The sequence below is a fragment of the Podarcis melisellensis genome, assembly GCF_964234715.1.
Source record: "Podarcis melisellensis genome assembly, chromosome: 7".
NCBI lineage: Eukaryota > Metazoa > Chordata > Lepidosauria > Squamata > Lacertidae > Podarcis > Podarcis melisellensis.
The window spans coordinates 88,795,555-88,822,696 of record NC_138539.1 but is presented as its reverse complement, the minus strand read 5'-3'; the positions used below and the strand labels follow the sequence as shown (position 1 = coordinate 88,822,696).

The 27,142-nt window shown below is 45.2% G+C and overlaps 1 protein-coding gene across 3 annotated transcripts in view; it reads right to left on the bottom strand.

Annotated features, from left to right (window-relative positions):
• The window catches only part of SLC24A3 (solute carrier family 24 member 3), a gene marked incomplete at its 5' end in the record, with an annotated part of 160,708 nt that extends 134,550 nt beyond the window's left edge, over window positions 1–26,158 (bottom strand). For 2 of the 3 annotated variants that reach the window (XM_081917823.1, XM_081917824.1), the window contains one exon: window positions 25,364–25,514. In XM_081917823.1, the coding sequence (XP_081773949.1) occupies window positions 25,364–25,514 (151 nt within the window). Of the gene's footprint in view, window positions 1–25,363; window positions 25,515–26,132 lie in introns of those variants that run through there. The other variant, XM_081917825.1, reaches the window with a different exon arrangement.
• Window positions 26,159–27,142: the final 984 nt, after the last annotated feature.

The window sequence follows — 27,142 nt, the reverse complement described above, 5'->3', positions numbered from 1 at the left end:
TGGCCACACAAGCTCGGAGCAGACACATAAAGCAACTGTTTGCATCTACTTTTTAACACACCCTGGCCCTGTACGCTGAGCAGCAACCTGCGCTCAGAAATGCTCAGAAATGCAGAATTGTTTTCTTCCCAAGACCTAACTCCACACCAAGAACATCATCAACTACTAAATCTGTGTGTGTCAGGTTGCACTTAAAGGCACAGAATTGGAATCAATAAACAAAAAGGGATGCAACCACTCCTCCTCGCGCCCACCTTTTCTCTAAATGTGGACGAGTGGAATGGTGTGTGGGTTCAAGTCCTAACTCCACTCCAGACATTATAAGTAGGCGGAAACAATGTGTGTGACAATTCAGTACAGTTGCCACATTTTCACACACACACGCACACCCCACCACAATCGCACAGAGGCACATTAAGTTACGGCTGAGAACACACCGCCCAAATCAGAGATCAGCTGACTCAGAAGCTTAGTGAGCAGAGCAGGCCTGACAAAGCAGGGCCTCTGCAGCTGGTTTTGCATTTACAGTGGTACCTCGGGTTAAGTATTTAATTCGTTCCTGAGGTCCGTTCTTAACCTGAAACTGTTCTTAACCTGAAGCACCACTTTAGCTAATGGGGCCTCCAGCTGCTGCTGCGCCGCCGGAGCACAATTTCTGTTCTCATCCTGAAGCAAAGTTCTTAACCCGAGGTACTATTTCTGGGTTAGCGGAGTCTGTAACTGAAGTGTATGTAACCTGAAGCGTCTGTAACCCAAGATACCACTGTAATACATAAACGTCACTGTGCGCTGCTGACAGGGAGGAGAAAACGAACGACACGGGTCTCTGGTCAGCCATTCCTCATTGGGCAGCAGCAGTTGGAGCTTTTATTGCGCTACAGCAGGCATGTCCAACTCCCAAGAGACTGTGATCTACTGGCAGTGAACTACCCACTGCATTGACCAAAGTTGTTCAGCTTTTAGGGGAGCATAGATCAGGATCATGCGATTGACCAGGATCGACCAGGGACGCCCCGTGATCGACCGGGAGGTCGCGATCAACTGGTTGGACATGCCTGCACTACAGCTTCTGAGCCATGGCATCATCAAACAACAGGAGTGTCTGCAACCTGACCAAGGCCACAGCCGTTCTAACTCATTCCAGATTTTACCAACAGTGATCAGTCCACCAAGAACTCTAATGTTACACTTTTTAACTTTGCTATCTATCATGTAATCTCCCAGAATATTTTTTTTAAATGGATGCCTGGGGCCCTAAGCCTATGGCTTTAGCTGTACAATCCTTGGGGACCACAAATACTGCCAGGCATATAAACAACTAGCTGTCAGAGTGAATAATAATAACAGCTATCAGGAGTGCAATATCTCAAAGACCACCTTTCCCCATATGAACTGACCCAGACCCTGCGATCATCGTCTGAGGCCCTCCGTGAGAGGGCTAGAGGGTGGCAACATGAGAGCAGGCCTTTTGTGTGGTGACTCCCTGCTTGTGGAATGCTCTCCCTCAGGAGGGTCTCCTGGCGTCTTCCTTAGATCTCCTTAGCGGCCAGGCAAAAACATTGCTCTGCTCCTGGGCCTTGGGATAATTGCACAATAAATGGCCTTTTAACTGGGGTATATTTTTTGTTTGTTATTATGGTATGTATTTTTGTGTTTTTATATTGTAAAGCACCCTGTGATATTCAGATGAAGGGCAGTACAGAAATTTAAATAAGAACAAGAATCGTGGTCAGGAGTTTTCATACCAAACAAGAAAAGCAAGAAGCCCTCAGAGTTGTTGTTGTTTAACGGCCTGAGCATGCTGCAAGAAATAAGCACAGCCCTTCCGTTTGTGTTCCTACTGGGCAGTACCGTCGCCTGGAACCCAGCTGGAAGGCAACAGAGCAGAGCGGTTACCTCTTACGGAAGGCCACCTTAAGCAGCAGAACTCAGATCAACTTGTGCCTCTTCTCTGCAGGTTTGCACCTGCCATTTTTGAAAGTGACCTCAGGGAATTCACACGTGAAGCAAAGGAATTCTGAAGTGGCAGGTCATAACAAAAGGCATACGGTCGGGACTTGCCAGAGAACAATTCTGAATGCCAGGGACAAGGGTGCCTTTGAGAATATTAGAGTATTTTTTAACTTCTGAATAATTACAGATTATGCTACACACATCTTGGAGAAGTACGGAGCAAAGCTGACTTTCAAAAGAATGTCCCTTCCAAACAAGCTTCAGTTGCAGCAAGCCTTGTTTAGCAAGTGACAACTGGGACCTGCAACATGACCACACCACAGGACCCTGGAAAGAAATCAAAGGGTTAAAGTTTCAAAACCCTTCCTACATGGCACAGTCCTAATTCCAACAGAACTCCTTTTTTGCCTTGACACAGCACAATAGCATGTCACACAGCGGAAGGTGTCATGCAGTGCTTTTTCTGGGGGGGGGGGACGCAGGGGTATGCATACCCCTAAACATTTGGAGGAGTAGCAGCGGGGATTTGGATATCTTAGGAGCCCTGCAGAAAGAGCATGAGACGCCCTCTTTGTGGGTGGGTTCCTTTCCCCCCTTAGCACATCATATTTAGTTGGGGATTCTGGCTGGGCTTTGGGGGGGGGGGCACTGGCACCGAGCGGAACAGACGCGCCGTCCCCACCTCCCTCTCCTCAGTAGCTCCGAGCGGAGTGACTGAGGGGCAGGGGCGGAGGAAGGGGCGGTGGGGGCGGTCCACCCCGTGTATCACCACTGAGGGGGGTGACAAAATGCCGGGCGGCGCTCACCGCAGGGCCTGCAGCACGCGCACAGGCTCCGTGCTGCCCAAATGGCCCACCTGCTGCCTCCCCCCCAGCTGTAGCACAGCTGAGTGGGAGGAGGCAGGCAGGCTTTTCAGAGGCCCTATGGAGCGTCCTGCCCCGGCTTGCCCCACCCCCACGGGCAGCTGCCCCTGCCCCTGGGTGAGGGCACACACACCGCCCCAGGCGCCTGATCGGCTTGCTCCACCGCTGCTGAGGGGACGCTGCCAGGGGCAGCCTCTCTCTCCGTGCCCCCCCGCACTTTTCCCTAGGTGGGTGGGTGGGCACCTAAGGCTGCATGGAAGCAGCCTGGAGGCTGGGCGGCCTCTCAGCGGCTCATGATGGGTGTCCCCGAGGCGGGAGATGTTGAGCCGAGGCTCTGTGAGAGGGTGCGAGGGATGCATGGCGGTGCCTGTGCAGGCAGCTCTCCTCTCCCCCCCCCACCGCCCCTCACGGACATGGAGTCCCCAGCACACCTTAACGCTACTGCTGCTGCTGCTCGGATGAAGGTGGCTTCGTCTTAACGCCGAGCCGCTGAGGGACTACAGTCTCCTGCCCTCTTTTTTGGGGTGGGATGCTGAGCTAAAGGCAGTGCTTTTTTCCATTTACTGTATTTATTTTTCCTGATTTGAACTATAAAATGGTGATTTTCTTGAGTCAAAATGAGAGGACCCCTAAACATTTTTTAAGGAGAAAAAAGCACTGGTGTTATGTATACACTAATGGTGAATTAATTATGGAACTATGGATCCTTATGTAGCCAAAATGCCACCATCCACACACAAGGTTTGAAGAAGTACACAAAATAATTGGGGGGGGGGCTTAAAAGGGGAGGGGAGGACTCACACATCAGTCAGCATCTCACGCACATTGAGCGCGCTTCGTCCTCATTCACTTGTGTTGTGAATGTGCATGAGATGCTGACTGATGGTGGGAGCAGGGAGAAAAACAGGGGAAGGGAAAATGGATAAAAAGACATAGCAGCTTGGCTGGAATCCTGAACCCTTTCTCTATGATCCTAGTGAAAATCCCCTCATCCAAACTCGTGAAAATCCCCTCATCCAAACCAACTGCTATTTGGTATAGGAGGGAAAACTCATTATAGGGAGGGATCTGAAGCCATTTGCACTGCGAAATTATCATTTGCATCAACATTTCTGATGTTGTTGCGAATAATCTAGTATTAGGGTTGCCATATTTTGAAGAGCAAAAAAGAGGACTTTTTTGCCGACTTCTACTTTTAACTATGGATCACTATGATGACTCTACCCATGAGAAAAAGGACATGTCCTGGGAAAAGAAAACATATGGCAACCCTAATTTTCTAGTTTAGTATGTTTATTTTACTTGTATTTAGTAAACATAGTTTTTTTAAAAGTACCCCACCCCATGTTAATTTTTAGGTCCCAAAAGACCTCAAGTATTTGACCTGAAATATTTGAGGCCCGCTTAATATTGATTAAATGTTATATTATGTAGAAACATTTTATTAAAATACTTGTAAACATTTAAAGGCAATAGCATGACCTTCTCTTGCAATGTTTAAATTTAAGTGGAGGGAAACCCCAAAAGTACTGAAGGCTGTTGGCACACTTAATAAATTTTAGCATCCTGGAGAACTGTGCGTGGTAGGCTGACTCACAGGTCTGTCAGGGATAATCACCTGAAAAACATTAATTACAACTTTGAAACTGCCAAGCTTGCCCAATATTGCCTTTGGCACTTGGCATCCATTCATTGCTACTAATGAACTTAGGAAATGGAAAACGTTTGGTGGAAAAATAAAGCATTGGAAAAATTTCCACCCCACTCCCTCATCCCTGCCATCAAGATGTTCTTCCTCATGTCTGCTCCAAATTCCTTTTCATGGAATTTGAACCAACTGGCTTGAGTCCTGCCCTCTGGAGCAACAGCAAACAAATTTATTCTGTTTTCTGTGTAATAAAAATGAGATCATAATCCCTCTTAGGCTGCCATGCAAATATCCCCCTGGGACTGAGCAGGGTGGTGGGGCCGCCACACCTGCAGCCCCACCACACAAATGGTAGGCAGGATGGGCAGAGAGAATGCTGTGCCAGCCGTAAGCTACGCAGCCAGAGGGCCTGGACTGGCCCTGCCCCCATACCATCACACAAGAGCAGTGGAACCAATTCGGGATCCAACAGATCCCAGGCCAGCTCAGCCCCTCCGTGCCCTCAGAATGTCCTGTTTCATGGCTACAAATCCAACAGTAGCTTCATCTCACCCAACAACAAGAATACTGTGGATTATGCAGCTAAAGTGGATCTGGGGCTCTTGTGCAAAAAAACCCTTTTTTTTTTTTAATGCCCAGAATTTTTGCAGTAAGGCAAGATATGGGAAAGTGCACTGGAAAGCACTGGCATCACCCTGACCAGTAAGTAGTTGTCTACATCCTGTTTCCCCCTCTTCTTAAAGATGGATCCAACATTTGCCTCTGTCCAGTCTAACAGCACTTCACCTGTTCTCCAAGAATTTTCAAAAATCATAAACGGTCTCTGAGATTACATCTGCAACTTCCTTTAGTACCCTAACGTACAACTTATCTGGCCCTTAAAACCTGAATTCACTGAGAGCAACAAGGTGCTCCCATACTAACTTCTTATCTATATTTGGCTGCAACTCTGTTCAACTTGGAAATGCACAAGTTGCGGCTCCAGCACTCTCCCGTCACGAGGAAACTGTTTCCTTAAAAGGCTACCCAAGGACGCACATGAGAGTAGGAAGCGTGAAACAACTGTCTTCATCTGGTGGAAAAACCATTTAACCCAAACAATATTGTGCAGTGACATTAACTTGTGCTATTCCAGAATCTGCCCAAACAAACTTACTGCACACATTGAAAAGAACATACAGGAAAGAAGAAGCCCATGCTAGCACAGGGCACACTGAACACTGGCCAGTCAAATGGTACAAAAGAATGATGTGTTACTGCAGCATTGCAGAATCACTGCAAGTTTCAACGAAGGATTGTCAAGTGTTGGCAGGATCCTGGCTCCCCTTTGCAGCCACCGAGGTTCTATGAAAACTGTGAAACTAGGGAGACAAGACACAGACATACCATTTTGGGAGTCATGCACAGTTTAACATCTATTTTCGTCTGCACTTTTCTTCCTTTGAGGGCAGCAGCAAAGGGAAGCACTTTCACAAAACTTAGGGCAACAACAACTAGATGTACAACCAATAGTAAAGGAAGAATCTATCCATTTTGGTTCTCTCAGTTCCAATCCGAAATTCAGGTCTCCACCGTGCTGCAACAATGAAAATTCTTCAACATTCACCTAATGAATACATCTGTGTGCAGTTTTGGCTAACATACACACTTTTCAGGTAATTTTCCCTAATATAATCCATTTTTGTATGTTATTTTCACCAAAATATTAATTTTTATGCACACTTTCCCCCAATCTATGCATTTTTATTCAAGTTGGAGAACTGCATTGCAAATTTCAGATGTGTGAATTTTGAAGGCTGGTTCTATGTTTCACTTCTCATATTGTTTGGGAAAGTGAGAAATTGACAGATTAACTTTTAAGTGCAGACTGAATCTAATATCTCCTTTACAACCAAGGAGCAGGTATTTACTACTTCGGGCAAAATATGGGGGTGCTGTAGGTTTGAATGAACAAAAGTAGCATGCCAAGGATAAGGGTTTAGCCTAGTTTTCCTCTTGTCATACCACTATTATATATGCAGAAAGGAGGATTCTGTGCCTTCATTTACACTCCCTCATTTTCACTCCCTCACATCTATGGAATTTGGAACATTCTTCTGGAAAAGGTAAGACATTGCGAAAGACAGGAGCTTCCTGTTGTGTTCCATGGTACATAGTTTCAGAGGGTCATCCAAGATCAGAATTGCACAACAATTTCACTTTATCTTTCAACATCTTCATCATTATTATTATTATTAAAAATATTTTTATTTAAAACAAAGATAAAACTACATACAATCAGAGAATCATCTCTGAATATTCCACAGAGCTTTGACAAAGTTTGTTTCTTTAAAAACTGTCTCACAATGAATGCAAGATTTCAAAAAACGGGTTGTTTCATATGCATGCATCATGGAGAAATGGAAGTAACAGGGTGGGGGGGAGAGAGATTAGGAATGGAAGGAATGGAAGGAAATCAGAAGAAACCTCAGAAAGCATCTAGGTCAAAGTTTAAAGCAAGGTGAATGTCTAGCTCGATAGGCAAACGCAAGCATGAATTTTATACTTCCCTCTGCATTTTCCTTTCAAATGCTGAGATGGCTTTTTGTAGTGTCTAGGTATCGGCTTTAACTATCGGAGGCATATCGGTGCTTCTTTAAATGTGTGGGGACTGGAAGATGGGGCTGCTACTGCTCTCAGTTGGGAGAGTTGGAGGGTAAGCATTCTGCTATGTCAATGCGTTCCCAAATACTCTTCAAAGGCTACCCTGTGTTGAATGAATTGCTGGAGTCTAATCCATGCTCCCAAAGATAAAAATAAGAATCTACAGCCTTAAATGTATGCAAATACTTCACAGAAACAGAAATGTGAAATGTGCAGCTCCTTCAATTAGATTAATTGAAGTTAGTGGGAGGAGAGAAAATCAGGAATAGAACAGGCTGCACAACTTTAGAGTGTTTACAACAACAAAATAGAGTTGTGGCAGATTTTTCTCCTCTGATGTTTCTTCCCACATTTGCAATATAAACGACAGATGCTCACACCAGCAAATCAAACACTGGTTCAGACATCAGTCTTCCTCATGCCTCAGGAAGGCACTCTGCCTTTCAAAGCACCACATATACATTTTTGCATTCATTTACTCCATTCTAAAGGCACAATACAATTGGAGTTGCAAAACTGCAGTAAGGATGCTGGGAGTGGATTCGTGAAGTCACAAGGGCCTGTCAGCACGATACCCTTCCAATGTCTTATTATGAGACCTTCCAAATGGTGTTTCCCAAGTTCAACTCTTGGAGAAAATAGTCACATACTTTGGGTATTATGCACTTTTCCTGCTTTTTCTTTTCTTTAGCAACCAGGGGCCCCACATGGTGTCTCTGAAGACTGGAGAAATGGCACAAGGGAAGGGAAGGAGAGCCAGTGTGGTGTAATGCAAATAATAATAATTAATAATAATAATAGGGTGGCATATGCTCAGATTTCCCCAGACACGCCCAGGATTCCAAAGGTGAAAGCATCACCCAGGCAGATTTTTTATATTTTGAAAAATGTCTGTGGTTTTTCTTTTGCATGCAGCAGGCAAGCAGTCTGGGCAGATGTTGGTGGCCTCCAGGGGAGTCTCCTAACCCAACCCCCCTCCCCAAGATTACCGCTGCCCCGCTGACCACCCCCACTACCGCTGATTGCCCAGTGACCCTGCCGCCACCGCTCATCTGCTCACACACTTGGCCGCTGCCACCACCGATCATCCAATCACTCACCTGCCGCTGATCACCCACTCGCCCTGCCAACACTGCCATAGATCGCCTGATCGCCCACTGCCACCGACTGTCCAACCACCCAGCCCCCACCAATCACCTGATCACCCCAATTGCCACCAATCGCTACCACTGCCAATCACCCTGCTGCCGCTGCCACCAATCACCCGACCACCACCAATCGCCTGCTTGCCCCTCCACCCCCCCACTGTCTGCCCTCTTTTTTCGATCTTCCAAATATGGTAACCAATAATAATAATAATAATAATAATAATAATAATAATAGTTAGAGTGTGTTGACCAGTGTTCAGATCCCCACTCTGCCATGAAGCTCACTGGGTGGCGACCTTGGCCCAGTCACCATCTCTTAGCCTAACCTAATTCACAGGGTTGTTGTGAGCACAAAATAGGGAGGGGTAGAACCATGTACACCACTTTGAGGTCCATGGAAGAAGAATTTTGACAGTTTTTGTTTCTGTCAGTTCTCATTTTTCCAGTCTTAAATTCAGATGGCTTTGCTCTTTTTCTTAAGAGTCTGCATGAAAATATATATATTTCTCCTACTGTTTGTATTTTTGTATACAATCTTGCCTCATTTAACATTTCTCTAATATTCGGTATATGTACACTTTTGTGTGCACCTAATATACACATTTTTGTGTATACTTTTGGCTAGAGAACTCCATCATTGATTTCAAAGGACAGCTGTGTTTTGGTCTGCATATTAGTTCAGTTAGAGTGAATTAGGTACGTCTGCATTAAAATGTTAAGTGAACAAAATTATTCCCCGTTCCCAATACACATACATACAGCTGCTTATGTACATACATATTTATAATCACATGGCCATCTAAATGGACATTCTAAATGTATTAACTGAATGTCTAAAGAATGTGATGTATGAAGTGGTCCTGGAGTTTCCAACTTTCTGCTTTCAAAAATTGTAGCATGGAGGGCAAAATACTTCTGAGTACATATAACCTAGATTAACCTAGATTGGCCAAGAAAGCTGTGTGCCAGGATGTTTCTTACACACACACACACACACACACACACACACACACACACTCTGAGAGAGAGAGAGAGAGAGAGAGAGAGAGAGAGAGAGAGAGAGAGCGCATTTAATATTTTTAAAATGCCAAGGCAATGTACAGTCTAAAAAAAACAAAAAATAAATCTTTAAAACTTAAAAACACAACCCCAAACCAATAAAACAGCAGTATAAAAAGGTCATAAAAGTGTATAAAAGCTAACAGAACAGAACTTCAGAGAACTCCAAACATGTAAAGTGGGGACCTCTCTTATGTGTCAAGGAAAACCTGGCCAAAAAGAGAATTCTTCCCAAGACATATTGAAGCAACTGATGGTTGCTGCATCATGTATATCAGGGGGAAGGGCATTCCACAGCACAAGAAAAAATGCCTGTTTTGGGGACAACACCCTTTAGTATTCTGTAGGGTGAGTTGACATGAGTACAACCTCCCCAAATGACCTAAACAACCTTGCAAGTCTATACCGTATCACAACTATGTATATTAGCTTTCTTTCCTCTTAATGAGCTGTCCCACTAGGAACAAACCTGGCATGTTCACCTCTGCTATAACAGTCACCACTGTCCATGCATTGTGCCATTTAATTCTCTTTCACTCAAGTTACTCATTTTCATAGCAGCTTTCTGCTGTCATCTGGAACAAGGGGACTAAACTCCTCCTCCTCCCAGAGGCAAGGGGAGATTACTGATTTAAATATCAGTGTCTTGAGTATTTTTAGCTTTTACTGTTTCGCCATTTCATCACTGCTTGGGGGAATCATAACTCTTCCATCAGAACATTCACTTCCTTAACAATTCACCTCTTGCAAATGCAAATCTAAACTGTTGTTGATATTCCTGGGTTTTGGCAGCTTCCAAGAGTCAAGCTGAGATTTGCCTTTGTCTCTCACAATTCACTGCAGCAATTACCAGAGGGATGCTTTGCCTTGTGTTTGAAGGTGCCCTCTGACTGAAGGGCTTAAATTCAGTCTAAAGATAAAGAACCAAAAGAAAGGGAAGCAGAGACTCCCTCAAACTTGCCCATCAACATGGGACACCTAGACAGCACACTGAGCAGGTTCACACATACTGTAATCTGGTCACACTCTTCCTCACTATGCTGAGAGACATTGCATTTCTCCTTAAGTGATCACTATTTCTAAATTTGCATCTATACATCTGCTTTAGCATATACAAATTTCATGCAAATCTGTGTTCTCTTTTGTTCCCTCCCCCTTTGGCGATGCATGCATATTTATAGCAATGTATAAACCAAGGGAGGGGGAAAGGTAGACTGAACTGGCCAGGAAAAACTATTCATTGTGCAGAACATCTGCCTGCCTGCCTGCCTGCCTGCCTGCCTGCCTGCCTATTATTGGTAACAGAGTCTCCGGCACTGCAAAAAGCCTACAAGCTGAAACAGATGGTGGGGAAATAAAGGGAGGGAGGAGGATGAAATTTGGGAAATGTCATGTGTCAAAAGCTTGGTTACATGTGGTAATGAGTACTAAGAGGATAAGTGAAAGGCCATACAGAAAAAGGTAAGTTTTAAAGAAGAATTTGAAGGGGGAGAGAGAGGTGGCATCACAAACATGTTCCGAGAGGCATTCGGCATATGGGGAAAATGGGTGGAGTTGCATAAAGGAGTTGGAGACTTTCATTCAGCTGAGAATGGCAGAGTTGGGGTGGTAGAGGTCACAAGCAGCTATGGAAGAGAGGGGGCTGAGCTTAGTGGCAGAGCACACTCTGTGGATGGAGAAGGCCCAGGGTTCAGTTCCTGGTTTCTTCAGGGGAAAATGGGGGAAAATCAGGCAGTAGATGATGGCCAAGACTGCTCTGCCATCTGAGATCTTGGAGAGCTGAAGCTACTCACAGCAGACGATCCTGGACTTGGTGGACAAAACAAGTAACATTTCTACTACACAACATAAAACAGGAGCCAAGAGATAGGAGTGAGTTGGGGTGGGGAGACGTGAAAGATGTGGATAGTTTTAGCAGGAAGGAGAAGACGATTGGCTTGGTTCTGGCTGGGGATGAGGAGCCAGTGAAGGAACCTAAAAGAGGTCACATGGCCAGAGGGATGGGAGAGAGGGGTGCTTTGGGAAAACTGAGGCATGAAAGAAAAGAGTCAGGCAGATTAAGGTTCCAGCAGTCAAGGTGCAGATGACCACCAGAGGACGAACCAATTTTAGCCAAGGCACAAGAAGGAATGGGTGGGAGTTTTGCAAGGTTATAGAGGGAGAAGCAGCATGACTTGGCAGCAGATTGAATGGGCGAAGCAAACAAGAGAGAAGAGTCAAGGGATAGCAGCTAAGCCAGCATGCTTGACAAACAGATGTGAAGGATGGTACTACTGACAATACTGAGAGGAGTTGGAAAGCCATTTTAGGAGGCAAGATAAATGGTTTTATCTTCAACATGTTGAGATGGCAATGAGATTTCCAAGTGGCTATATCTAACAGACAACACAAATTTGAATCCTACGCTGCCTCAAGCTTATGCCCTCCAGCAACTCTTGTGACCTGAATATAAGGGCATGGATTAAATTAACAAAGGACCCATATTACAGCTACAAGCTCTTTAACTTCTCCCTTGATACCTGATGGTATGGCATGTTACAGATTTTTAAAACCTATTTATATAGCCCACAAATTCCAAACATATGTTTTTACATTCTTGCCACCGTAATTTTGTGGTCTTCTAGCATTGCACTCCTACTCAATAACACATTTAAATGTTAGGAAATCACTAGCAAGCTGTGAGCCACAGTTCCCAATGAAAGCATGCAGATTCCTTGCGCGCCATGTCCATCTCTGGCCCTACAATCCTCCTCGTCAACAGAAAACACAACTTTTCTATGATGCTACTTTTGAAAAGGAATTCAGAACAACACATTGCCACTTCTATGTTACTATAATTCCTCCGGTTGTTTTAGAGGACTCTCAGTTACCTACCACATAGTTGGAGGAAACACTATTACTGCCATTATTATGGCTGTGGTTTTATGTTTGTGAATTGCAGAACAGATAATGCTACATCCATTTTGAATCAAATACTTGTCAGTGGTGACCTGAGAATCAATGATCACCATACAGCTTTTAGCATCCTGGCTGTGCACATTCCTGGCAGGAAGTCCATGTTTTGGTGGCGGGAGAAGGAGCAGTTACTCCACCTAGTGCAGCAGAAAAGTTTTTTTCTGTCACATGGGAACATTTTGCACTTCACAACCTGAAAGCATTGTAATACGAAGCTGTGACTGGCAGACAACAGTGGGAGTCACATCTAAGGACAGACACCTAACTGGGGACCACTTCAAGCTAGCCCCAAAAGATAAAGGTGTGGCTGCTTAGTCTTTGCCAAGAGGCCTCCTGGTGCAACACAGCTGATGCCTCGAGGCTGCTGCAAAGAGACAATTCAGCTCTAAGAGCTTCAGAGACACTCTGTGCGTGCACTGGGAAAGTCGTGTTTGACACCTGGCATCTGGACATGCATAGGCACACACATGATCAGGTGCCCCAACTGTACACGGCCCGTGTAACACGCGTCCCAGTTGCACGGAAGAGTTTGTGCGCGTTCAGAGTGTGTGTCAAATTGCAGTCCTGCTGAGATCAAGAAGGAAAAAGAACTTCCACAAATTTGTCCGCCGGTTCTTCATTTTAAGTCAAGCAAGCCAGAGCTCATCCCACCCTTCTGTCAATCAAGGTTTATATCTGCCACTCACAAGGCTCATTCCTGTGTGCATCATCATGACTAAAAAAATCCATGAGTACATAATGTGTGATTGCATTATAAATATGATGAATAAACAGTACAATTCAAAAGTACATTGCTTGATATGGAAGCAGCTGATGTGAATAACTCACCCACACGCTGCATTTCCTTATGCTCCATATGGCCTATTAACCAGGGACAGTCCCTGTTTCCTGGTCCATGTCCCTATTTTGCCTTCTGGGGAGATGCTGGGATTAGATGCATTAGAGTCTTTCCAACTTCAGCCTCCTTCCGAGCACAATTCAAAGTGTTGGTGTTGACCTTTAAAGCCCTAAACGGCCTCGGCCCAGTATACCTGAAGGAGCGTCTCCACCCCCATCGTTCTGCCCGGACGCTGAGGTCCAGCGCCTTCTGGCCTTCTGGCGGTTCCCTCATTGCGAGAAGCAAAGCTACAGGGAACCAGGCAGAGGGCCTTTTCGGTAGTGGCGCCCGCCCTGTGGAACGCCCTCCCAGCAGATGTCAAAACGATAAACAACTACTTGACATTCAGAAAACATCTTAAGGCAGCCCTGTTCAGGGAAGTTTTTAATGTATGATATTTTAGTGTTTCCTGGTTTCTATGGAAGCCGCCCAGAGTGGCTGGGGGGGCCCAGCCGGATGGGCGGGGTATAAATAATAAATTATTATTATTATTATTCTAAATCTCTGAATTCGTGGCACCTTGACTAACAACAAGTACAGAACCACCTTCCCACATTATGAATGTTGCTGACTGTATTAGAGTGGGTGCTATTCTATGAGCATAAACCAGTCCACCGTGCAACTAGAAATGAGAAGGGGTTGGGATGTTGTAACTCGCTGGCCTGAAATTACCAGTGTCTTTCTTTGGATAGAACACAAGCTTGTCCTTTCTTGTTCCTCTTCCCCCCTGGAAAGCCGCCCCAGCCCCTCTCTTTCCCATCATCAACTCTGTGGATACACCTACACTACAAGCCCCCTTGCAGTCTCTTTGATGCAGCTTTGCAGTGTCACACTTAGATTGCAAGAATCTGTCCATCTGCTCCTTGGGATGTAGGATTCACAGTGACCATCATGTCCTTTCCAGTCTGCTTGCTTGATTGGCATAATCTTTATTGTGTCTCTTTCAGCTGCTCTGCAAGTGTGCGTTTCCTTTCAAGGATATCCATTGCATTTGGGGGGCAGATTTTTTTGGGCAGATTCCAATAGAACACAAATTATTTTTCTCCCTCTGAGGGTGAGACACACACTGTCTACTTGCAGAGAAAATCACTCCAGCTGGCTGAAGTAAAAACATTTACTATATAATAAAACCCACGTAAACTATATTTAAATAGATATTTAATTTAAAAAATCCTGCTGATCTGCAGCCACTAACTGCTTGCTGAGTAAGATGGTTCTGCAGGAACTACTTAACTGGGTCTTTATCAAATTTCAGAAGGAAGAAAGTTACAATTGAGGGGTATTGTTAGTAGCCCATCTCCACCTCAGCTCTTAGAAGGTCTGCAATTTAAGTCCCCCATGGATGATGCTCCTGGCACAAAACATATGCACACTCACGCATGCAACACACCCCTTTCAAATTCGGCTGGGGCATTTTTGTTCAGAGTTGCATAAACAAAAGATGAAGAATGGTGAGGTTGTGATAGGGTATTGTTTTTGCAGCCTTTGCTCCCACTCTGCAAAATACATTGTCAGGTCATATCCATTTATGATCCACTTCCTAGGTTTCAAAAAAGTCTACGAGACATTTGAAGAGATTACTGGATCAGTTGCTATTGACTTTTGTTTGTCCCCGTCCACTTGGTTTGCTGTCTTCACCACCTTTACTCGTTAGATAATGACTGTAAATTTTATGGTTGTGTCAGCTTAACAAAAGTAAAAGGTTGGGATTCAATAGTTGGTCTTGGAGCATCTCAATTTGTCAAGCTACATAAGTTGCAGGTGCCGGGAAGCAGAGGCAGCCATCCGAGAGGCAGCTTTTAGCCCAACACAAGGCCAAGCCAATGCTGTAGTTTCCATGGCTGAAGGGCCAAGAGCTTGATGTAGGAACCACCAAGCAGGAAGATAAACAGGGAAGCAAGCTAAGTAACTATTTAGACGTGCCAGAGACAGAGTAATGACTTGCTTCAAAGGGTCACAGAAGGAGTGCAGCCTTTATAGCAGGCAATGGCATTGGACTGGCTCATCTAACTTCCATGATCAGGAGGATTCTGGTAGGCAATGTTTATATCCTAGCATGAGCAGCCTTCAATTCTTTCCTCCAGTTTTCGTGGGATGATTTTGTCATCTGAATTGTCAGAGGTAAGATTTCAACTGGACAGGAGCAGAGGGTTCGTGAACAGTTATCATTATTTATTATTTATTGAATTTATATACCACACTCAGGGCAGTTCATGCCTCTCTCCAGGACTAGCAAAATTAGAAGAAATGGTGCAGAATAAACAGACATATTTGCTTGATTTCCTTCAGGTGTACAGGAATGAGTGACAGAGCCCTGCCTTTGAATGTAGACAGTCCCACCTCCTGTTAAGTATCAACAGTTGCAGGACAATGCAATATTTCTGCTTGAGAGACTGGGAGGATCACTACCAGTCAGAGAGTCCAGCTTTTAAATTCTAATGTATGAAGACATCAGCTTTTCTTTATGCAGGATTTGTGTCGTCTAGGTGCAGAAATATTGTTAATACTTTATTGTAGCATACAGATAACCCTTAGTGATGCTAGGAAGTAATATATACTTTATGAAGACATCATTTTTCATTGCAAATTCCTTTAAAATCTTGATGTGTGTCTGCTTTTTTAGCGAACGCATGTCACAGAACAGATACTAACAGCTGTGAGTGAAAATTCCTCCCAACTGAACCCAATTTGCTTGCTCTGTGCCCTAAAATGGAAATCTGTGCAATATCTCTCCGTTGCATCCCTGGTAATTAAAATCACAACCTTACTGCATAAAAGGAGTGTTATTCGATATGCTGACTAGAAGCACACAATCCCTGTTCTGGAGTTATGCTGGTTTAGGGGCTTTAGGATTGGTGAGAGCCCCTCCGTGCCAGCAGAACACTAGGTATGTGTTTGGGGTGAGAGCCCCATGATAGATGCCAGATGGTGGATTCGAACTCCCATCAGCCGCAGCTAGCATCAGGGATGATAGGAGCTGTAGTCCAACAACATCTGGAGGGCCACAGGTCCCTGAACCTGCTATACTCCTTCAGCCCATGCCACATTCCAGCCAACAGCAGACCTTGACTCCAGACCCAGACGTGGTGCAATAAATTTTCTTCCCACCGACTTCAAGTTGTTGTTGGCGTCTATCTGTCACGAAACCCTAAGGAGTGCACATCCCAGGGTGAAATCAAATTACTGTGTTAGCAGCACTGAAGTGACCTCTCCAGGACACAAGCCGAGGCAGCGTGTATGGAGGTCTTGGGCAGCCCATATGACAAGACTCCCCTCTCTCGGCCCGGCTGATGTGGTCCAAAGGAAAGCAGAGCAGGGCATTTGGCACCAGCTGGGCTGCAGGAGTTGCCAGAAGGCACCCAACCATCTCAGGCAGTGGTGTCCAAACTTTTTTCAAAGAGGGCCAGATTTGATGAAGTGAAAGGACCGTGAGGGCCAACCAAAGTTGTTGCCTTTTTTTAGAATTGAAGCTTTTTATGATTTTACCCCAACGTTGTTAAATTGAAGGGTTGTTAAGCTTTTAGTGTTGAAGTTGTTGAGCTTTTTTTAGGGTTATAGTAATAATAATAAAAAATATTGCGGTCCAAAGACCCATAAAACAATTTCTGAACAAAATATAGTGAAGACAGCCAACCACAAAAAAGAGAGAAACCCAGACAGTCATTTTCTTTTGTCTCAAGCTTGATGATCTTTGTTACTTTTGACTTCCGAAAGAAACTTTGCCATGGCCAGTGTAATATCAGTAGACCAAAAGAGCTTTAATATGGGAGGCTTCAGCTTTTTTTAGGATTGAAGTTGTTGGAGTTTTTTTAGGATTTTATCCCAGGAAACTAACTGCCACAGGGGCTGGATTAAACCGACCGGGGGGCCGGATTAGGCCCCCAAAACGGATTTTGGAGATGCCTGATCTCAGGGACTCCACCTGGGATTTGTGCAGGGTTTACTCCTTAGCCTTCTGCTGAGGATACAATGCAGCAGAGGTTAAGGATCAGAGTTTTCCTTCTCCTAGATTGGTGTGGCCAGCCAGTCGAAGCCATGTATGGAGTGTTGGGGGAGGGGTAGCACCTCTGGTGAGGGGACACACTGTGCTCCTTCTGGGGTAGCTTGCCCACCTTTGGTCTCTCACCTGCATGCAACAGCGGCTGACATCAATAGGAGCTTTTAAAAGGCCACTCTTGTGCTGAAGATCATCCTGCCACCACAAGATGTAAGACTCGGGAAGTAAGAGGAGCAGTCCCTTCAGAACTATAAAGGGTCATGGGACACTTTACAAAGCCAACTGATGGGACCAGGTCAAGTTTAGCCTAGAAAAAAAGTATACCAACAGGCGGATAGGTGTCAGAACTTGGACCACAGAACATAAGAGGGAAATTCCCACCATTGGGGCCAATTCCCTTGTTACAAACGTAAGGTTTGGCTTTGAGTAAAAACTTGGTAACAATCAGGGGATATGAGGATGAAATATTTGAAGAATTTAAAAATAAGCCGAACACGTTTTAATAAGACATCCTTAGTTTAGACAATTCTACTCATTAGAAAGTTGTTAGCCTCCCTCCCTCATTACTGCCTGTTGTTCACATGGAGTGTGACAAGAGCTCTAGTTACAGGGTGATCCTGAAGTCACTCCCAATACAACTGCTATTTTGAGTAGGTCAGTGTTTCTCAAATATTTTGAGTTTCTTGCCTTACTGCTGAACTTCTTCTGCCTCCGCCTAGCTGCCCAAATCCCACCAGCACCACCCGTTTGTTCGTCTGAGAACTGCTCAAGTGGACACCTTATGAATTTTCCTTACATTATCTTGGTTTTAGATGCAGGAGGCTGGTAGGCTAACTCTCCTATCTTAAAATCCTCTTGTAAGACCTGGTCCTTAGAAGCTAAGATTTAGCAAAGTACAGACACAAGGCTTCACCCAAAACTATCAAAACCTATACAGCACAGAGAATCAAAATACAGAACCTACACAAGCTAAGGTCAGAATTCTCACCTGCCTCTGCTTCATTCCTAAAACATCTTTTGACATCAAAATGGGGAAAACTACAGGGAGCCGGTACATGGAAAATCCACCTAGAGATCAGAGAGAGCATTGCCCTACATAGTTGGCGAAAGATCATTGAATTTCTTCCTTATCTAGAAATGGCTTTGTAGTGTTGATGCACTCTGTTCCATGGTCTTCCCCAGAGATAGCTGCAATTCAGTAGTAGTAAAGTAAGTAAGTAACAAAAACAGAAAGTACTCTGCACGTCTTTCACAAGGGAAGTCCTTTGCACAGATACAAGTGATCTATGTGTATTTATAACCATGCTTTTATCCCTGACTTTTCTAACCCTGGATTCTTCTCTTAGACTGGAAGGCTTGTACAATAACTTTGAGAGAGGGGAAAAACAATGTAGCAAAGAACATCAAAGAAGCCCAGCCAAAGATAAGCATTTTTATTTTATTTGTTTAAATGGGAAAAATTAAACAAGTACTTACATTTCTCCAACTAAATTCAATGAAATGTGGAAGCATTTAACTTTGACTGGATCATTGCCTCAGTTTTCAAAGATAGGAAGACTAGTCTTTAACACATTTTTACACAAAAATCCCAAAGTGAAGAGACATGAAATTTGTAGATGTGTTTTTCATATCTACATTCACATACACAACTTACATGCAATACTACTATGCTCACACTCCTGAAATATACAGACACAGCTGACCAACGCTGTGATTGTGTTCCCTACTCCTTTCTCTGCTGCATTATTTTCTGCCAACAGCACACTGCCTTATCCCTCGGCCTTGGGAACTACTGTGGAGTTTTAAAATCTTTTGAGCAACTGGAATGTACATAAACATTCCACAATGCCTTATGATCTGATGGGCATGGGCACCGACCCCAACTCAGCACTCTGTAAAGCAACCCAATTGAGCTGACCAGTCTGGAGGTTGCCAGATTCAGCTCAGAAGCCCAAGTCTATTTTGTTCCCCACACCCAAAGAGGGCGAAATTTGAAGGCATAGTCGAATCCTTCAGAGATAAAGCCTGCCAGATTACAGGCAAACAGATTCAAGGACATTTGTGCTGGATATCTGTAAAATATGACTTTTCTTCTAAGAATGAATTATCTATACTTTTTTTTTCATAATTGGATTAAATTTGCTAGCAAGGTTACCAATTTCCAGCTGCAGTTTCTTGCAAGCACCCCGTTGGAGGTGGGTGCAAAAGAAATTGCTTTAAAATACAGTGGTACCTGTACACTGGAAGAAGTAAGAAGCCAATTTACTGACTGGATACAGTATCACCAATTACATGATATGTTTAAATTAGATAAGAAAAATGGCTTTTTCGACCAAAGCTCACAATTTGAAAAAGAGTTATTGATGAACAAGGAAAAATTATTGTCCAGAATCTATAAACTATTATTGGAACAGGAAACAAAAGATGAGTTGGTTAAAGCATCAATGACCCACTGGGTAATGGATATAGGATATAATATACACTTAAACCTCTGGGAGAAACATTGGAAGAAAGATCTGAAATTTGCTGCATGCTACACACTGAAAGAGAATTATATGAAAACGATCCATAGATAGTATTTAACTTAGATTAGATTGGTTAAGATGTGTAATGTGGAATTGGACTTATGTTAGAAATGCAAAGAAATAGAAGAAACTTTTTTCCATATATGGTGGACATGCAAAAAAGTGAAAGTATATTGGGAAATGATATATAATGAGATGAACAAAAATATTTAAAACAACTTCCCCCCCCCCCAAAAAAAAAACTCAGAAGCATTTCTGTTAGGAATTGTTCTGATTAAGGTTGCCAGGAGTCAGAAGAACTTATTCACATATTCAACAACAGTTGCTCAGATTTTGTTAGCCCAAAAATGGAAAGTGAGAGAGGTCACTAGTAAGGGAGACTGGCAATTTAAGATGATAGAATATGCAGAATTAGCAGGTCTAACAAGTAGAATAACAGAACAAGAAGAACAGATATTTAAAGAAGAATGGATTTTTTTTTGTCGAGTTATTGAAAAAAATTGTGCACAGTTAAAAATACTGGCAGTATTAAAGTAATTCAACAGTATATTTTGAACTGACGTAAGATAGGGAAACTAAATTAGATGGATATATTAAAATATGCAGGAATGGTGGATAAGTCAAATGAACCTTGGAAGGGGAGAGAGTGAAGTTAATGAACACATGGTATAATAAAAGATGTCTAATTTGAAATGTAAAAGTTAATAAAAATATTCCTTTAAAAAAGCAAAAGAAATTGCTTGATCTCCACATGGGATTTGTGGGCAATTGGTTGGAAAACATCACAGTTGTATCTTTGGGTAAACCTGCCACGCTGCAAAAAATAAATCAAGGGGTTTTTGTGTTAGGCACCTTTAAAGTTGATTTTGAGGTGAGAAAACCTAGAAGGGGTTCATTTTCTAGGTAAAAAAAAAATTCCCACTAATCATAATCACAGAGGAGCTCTCTCGCCATCTCCTCAACCTGGCATCTTCCAGAAGCTTAGAGATATAAGTTTCATTCTCACAAATCTGCTCCATTCCCTGTGAAACACTGAGATTGGAGAGCAATGGCCCAGGCATTCCCTTCGATTACAAGACACACCTGTGAGCTACAACAGAGCTTTTCCTTCACATCCTATCTCGGCTTTGGTGTTTGCTCTCCTTTCCACTATCATTGCACCCTGGTGTTATGGCATTAGGGTAAAGCTTAAAGGTTCAGCAGATGCTTCTCTGTAGCATTATTTTGATGCCTGGATCTCTTTGGGGTCCCTTCTTTGTCTCACACCAACATTTTAGAGATGTTGCATCACCTCTGAAAAACTCAAAATATCTCTAAGGCCTCCTGCTTGAAATCTGGGGTTTGTCTGAATCTAATACACCGCATAGTAACTGAGACACCCATTAGGGAAGATTCATTCAATGAAATAAAGCTGGAGCTGTTATAATCAATAGCTATGGAGGTTTCAAAGACTGAAGTACATGTTTACTTTATTAAGTTGAGTTTGATTTGGGATAGAATGGGCCAAATAAAATCTGCAAATGTGCATGTTCTTTTGTGTAAGTTGATACCTCATCAAGTCTCAATGGCATTATAGTTAGTGTCTTAAAAGATTACATAAACTTTATCCTAAGTATTATTCCGAATGAAGCCAAACTGAGATATCTACTAATTGATGATGACCCCCTAAAATCACTCATGGTTGCCAGATTCCTGATCAGCGTCCTATCCCTAAAGAAGAGAAACGGTCTCCTGTGTGATTCGGATAACCCCTTTAAACCATGACCTATGTTTTAGGTGATATCACCATTGATATCCTTGATTAATTTATGAGCAGAGGGCGATGTATAGGTTACAAATTTATTGTAATGTATGATGGTGGTCTTTGTTTTTGCTTTGCTTCAGTTACTGTTTGTCTTTTGTAAGTTTTGGCGATTTTAAATTTGGAGGTTTAAGTATAATATGTTGGTATGGGAAACTGTCGTGTAACGTGCCAATGGCCGTAATAAAGATCAATCCATATTATTCCAAACCATATATTGGAAAACTCAGCAGTGGCCAGAGGACTGGAGAAGATCAGTCTACATCCCAATCCCAAAGAAGGGCAGTGCCAAAGAATGCTCCAACTACCGCCCAATTGCACTCATTTCACACGCTAGCAAGGTTATGCTTAAAATTCTACAAGGAAGGCTCAAGCAGTATGTGGACCGAGAACTCCAAGAAGTGCAAGCTGGATTTAGAAGAGGCAGAGGAACCAGAGACCAAATTGCAAACATGTGCTGGATTATGGAGAAAGCTAGAGAGTTCCAGAAAAACATCTACTTCTGTTTCATTGACTACGCAAAAGCCTTTGATTGTGTCGACCACAGCAAACTATGGCAAGTTCTTAAAGAAATGGGAGTGCCTGATCACCTCATCTGTCTCCTGAGAGATCTCTATGTGGGACAAGAAGCTACAGTTAGGACTGGATGTGGAACAACTGATTGGTTCAAAATTGGGAAAGGAGTACGGCAAGGCTGTATATTGTCTCCCTGCTTATTTAACTTATATGCAGAATTCATCATGCGAAAGGCTGGGCTGGATGAATCCCATGCCGGAATTAAGATTGCCGGAAGAATTATCAACAACCTCAGATATGCAGATGACTCAACCTTGATGGCAGAAAGTGAGGAGGAATTAAAGAACCTTTTAATGAAGGTGAAAGAGGAGAGTGCAAAATATGGTCTGAAGCTCAACATCAAAAAAACGAAGATCATGGCCATCACCTCCTGGCAAAAAGAAGGGGAAGAAATGGAGGAAGTGAGAGATTTTACTTTCTTGGGTTCCATGATCACTGCAGATGGTGACAGCAGCCACGAAATTAAGAGACACCTGCTTCTTGGGAGAAAAGCAATGACAAACCTAGAAAGCATCTTAAAAAGCAGAGACATCACCTTGCTGACAAAGGTCCGTATAGTAAAAGCTATGGTTTTCCCAGTAGTGATGTATGGAAGTGAGAGCTGGACCATAAAGAAGGCTGATCGCCGAAGAATTGATGCTTTTGACTTATGGTGCTGGAGGAGACTCTTGAGAGTCCCATGGACTGCAAGAAGATCAAACCTAACCATTCTGAAGGAAATCAGCCCTGAGTCTTCGCTGGAAGGACAGATCCTGAAGCTGAGGCTCCAATACTTTGGCCACCTCGTGAGAAGAGAAGACTCCCTGGAAAAGACCCTGGTGTTGGGAAAGATGGAGGGCACAAGGAGAAGGAGACAACAAGACGTAGATAGAAACATCATCTGTGCTTGCAGAATGCAAGCTTCATTTCCTGGTAATTTCAAGGGTTTTCAGATGGCATGTGTACTCTACTTGCTACGTTCAAGGAACAAACAAAAGGGGTTGGGGCTCTGTGGGCTAGCCCTCCCTCCACCACACATGGCAGCCATACCCCCAAATCTGCCAATCTGATGAATGGGAGAAGGGGCTCTATGGGTATGTGGCCACCAGGCATGTCAGCATCAGAAGGAAGGACTAACTCACATGCCCCCCTTGCATGTTTCTTGCATGCACAGGGGTATATGAACCTTCCTTGTACAAATAACCCTTTTATAAATCAATATGGAGTGTATACAGTACTCTATTGTATCACTGCAACTATTATTTGTGCAGTTGTAGATTAGCCTTACACATCCTAATTTCCAATGCAAGTATGGATTGCATGCCAGGATTTGGCAGATAGCATGTTCATGTTCAATACATTTTGTGGTTATGACTGGAAAGAAGAATCCAAAGGTGTCTGAAATTAAGCATCAAAGTGATTGTATATCTTCTTTTTTAAAAAAAATCCTCTTAACATATTCCCAGCATTGCTTGATAGTATCCTACTGCAACATGAAGATATTAAACTGTCAGTCAGTTCACTTTCCCAAAGCCAAACATTTCATTATCTTCCTACAAAAATCCAGAACTGTGCACTGAGTCAGTGACTCTCATTGTATTGAAGAAATAGACAATAGCTGAAGCCAGAGGGATTTTCCTTTGCACAAAGATAGGTGGTACATTGCAAAAAGCCTTTCCCTTCACAAAATCCAACAGAGGAGATTACAAAAGAACTCTAACGAACAGCCTTTACACTAGAGTTATGCAACTGTAGCTAAACAGTAACATTTGCAACTCCAGAAAATGTCCAGCTGCTGCCACAACACAGAACAGTAACCCACATTCACCAATGGAGACTGGCTCTGAAAAGTGGCCCCTGAAACTGACAGGTTGTCAGTTATAGAGGAGAAAAGTTTGCTTCCATTAACTGCAGCCTGTGGGGTGGACTCTCACCTTTTGCAGGGAGGCAGTGACACTCTTGAACAGACAGGTGTCTGGAGGCAGGTTTGGGATGGATGAGGGTGAATATGCTGAAGTCTAATCTAGGCAGAGGTGCTATGGGCAGGGAAACTGGCTGATCTGGATGAAGAGGTGTCACTGGCTCTGGAGGAGAATCCACTCCATCTGAAGGACCACATTTGTGGGGGGAGGGGGTTACTTCTGGTTTCAAGACTGTGCAGGCAGCATTCAGGAGTGACTTTTGCCATCTTAGGCTGGAGGGTGGACACAGCTGCAGCCATGCATCCAGGCTAGCTGTGGATGTAATGCACTTTACAACGGGCCAGCTTTAAAGACGATCCAGAAATCTCAGCTTGTGCAAATGCATCCCTTCGTGTGCTTGTTGGGACCAGGTGATTAGAACATATTATGCCTATTCTATGCCAGCTGCACTTCTCACCAGTGCATTTCTGGCCCCAGTTCAAAGTGCGAGCTTTAAGGCCTTGAATAGTTTGGGGCCAGGTACCCCAAAGGCTCCACCAGTGCCCACATGAAATTGTTTGCGCTTTAAGACCGGCATTGGAGGCCCTTTTAATTTGCCCACCTTTGAACTCTGTTAGACTGGCAAGCACTGGGGCCCCCCAGGTAGGAATGGGAAAGATCCCTGCCTGGAGAGCCACCTCCGTCAGTGCCAACAATGCTCAGCTAGACGGATTGTTTGGCTGACTCTGTACAAGACAGCTTGGCTTCCCCAGGTATATTTGTAGGCACCTTAAATACATGTATCAAATCACATACCTGGGCCCTTGTTTGAATGGGGGTATATGCAGGCTGGCCGCTGTCCAACCCAGCCTTAGGTGTGCTTAATCAGGCCACTGAAACTACTGTGATCCCAGCCAAATCCTGCCTTTTCTGTACACTGTACAATTAGCTAGTGGGAAGAAAGGTAGACTTGGCAGGAGCAGCTCAAGAGATTTCAGTTCAGGTGGAAACCCCAATGGAGACTCGCCTCCCACTGAGCGGCATCCACATGGGGCGCAGGCCAGGGGGCAAGGAATAGGGGCTGTTCCTCGGGGAGGGGACATGGGTCCGATCTGCCCCCAATCTCTCCCCCTGAGATTGCCACCTCACCTCTTGGACGGCGGGGTCGTGTTTCCCTCTGTCCAGCCCCACCGAGAAGGCTGCCCCTCCACAGCCCCCTTCGGGGCAGAGGACTCCGCTCCCAGCCCGCGGGGAAACTTGAGGCGCAGCCGGAAGGGGACCGCCGCTCTCTCCGGCGGAAGGACGGATCCGGGCAGAGCCCCGCGCCCCGCCAGGGAGGGCAAGCGAGAGGCGAGAGGGGGCGTCTCTCGAGGGGGAGCCTCTCGCCGCCGGGACCCCGCGCCCCCCGGCCCGCCCGCCCGCCCGGCCCCCCACTCACCGGCCGCGACGTCCGGGCGCGCCGCCCGCTGGCCCACCAAGGCGCCCGCCAGCAGCAGCAGCAGCAGGAGAAGCGAGGCCAGCAGCCCCAGCTGGCCGGCCAGCCGCTCCCTCCTCCGCCGGCGAGCGGGGCTCTTGCTCGGCAGCAGCATCTCGGCCCGACCCGCAGCGCCGGCCCGGAGCGCCAGCCCACAAGCGCCGCCGCTGCCCGCCTGCCCGCCTGCCTGCCTGGCGGGAGCGACCAGCAGTGCCGCCTCGCCTCGGCGCCGCCTCCCCGCGCCGCGGCCGGCAGGAGAGCGCCAGGCGGCGGGGCGGGGGCGAGGCGCTGCGCCCTGGGCCGGGCTCCGCGGCGGGGGCGAGCGCTCGGCCGGCCCGGCAGCCCCAAGCCAGAGATGGGGGTCGCTCCGCCTCCGCGGCGTCTTCCAAGCGCGGCCTCCGCCGCAGCTCCTGGCCGAGAGCTGAGCGCGGGTCTCCTTCCCGCCCGGGAAGATGGGGCAGAGCTTGGGGGACCCCGAGTGCCGGCAGCCGGAATGTGTCCCCCGCGCGCCCTGGCTTGGCCCCGGATGGGTTTCGGAGCGAGACGGGAGGCGTCCCGGGCGCCCCTTTCCCCTCGCAACCCGCTACACGCCTCGCTTGCTCGCCATTTGGGGGCGGCGGGAGGCTGAACGTGTGAACGCTCGGCCTACCGGTGTTCGGGAAAGGGGAAGCGGGCAGTGGAGATCCAGGAATTCTGTCCGTGGTGTTAGATCAGGGTTGGCTCGTTCACGCACCGTCTGATGTTGCTGTCATCAGCTGCACGTGTGAACCAGTCCGGAGAGAGCCCTGGTGACCCCCTCCCCGCTAAACAGGTGTGGTAAAGGTGGCAAAGCTGAGCCCTTAAAACATTTCATTTTGTGAATTCTGCATTGGCCATGGGGGGAAAACCCCGAGAGCCAGAGATTTTTTACAAGGTAAGATTTCCTTCCCTCCAGATCAGGGCTGGTACAACTGGCACAAGCAGATCCAAAATCTCTTGTGTCTGTTCTTTGAGGAATATTACATGAAACCGCGGGGGATGTTGGTGGGGGTGTAAATGACGGGGAGCACAGGCTCAGGGCACAGATTTGCATACAATTTGCATCAACATGGCTGGAGGGTGGAAGTCTCACTAGCACTGCACCCAGGCAGTATTTATAAATATGTATAAATATTATTATTATTATTAGAATTTATATACCGCCCTATACCCGGGGTCTCAGGGCGATTCACAGACTAAAATCAAGATATAAAAATATTTTTAGCGATCTATTTAAACAGAGCAGGAAGGGTCAAGAACAAAAGACCCAGGACCTGGGCAGCCCCTAACATTACCCGTGAAACAGGCAGGGGATCTAAGTGGTATGGCTGGATTGCCTTGCAGTGGCAAAGAGGATGTGGGGCGTCAACTCTCACTAGCACCCTCCATGCTGTCCCAGGGGGTCCTGCAGCTGCAGTCACACGGCGCAGCAGGTTCCTGGAGCAACCTAATGGCTCGGAGCAGCCTGTCTCCACAGGGCGGGCATGGGTTCTCCTCTTGGATAAATAGGGTGGATAAGGAAGCCTCAGACACAAAGATGGAATACCTTGAAACTGGATTTTGATATGAATAAAACATGAGAAATTATCAATATGGATTCATTGACATCAGCAACTTGAGTAGAGGAAGATGATGGTGATGATGATTCTGATTCCCCACCCATCTGGCTGGGTTTCCCTAGCCTCTCTGGGGAGCTTACAGAATATATAAAACATAATAAAGCAT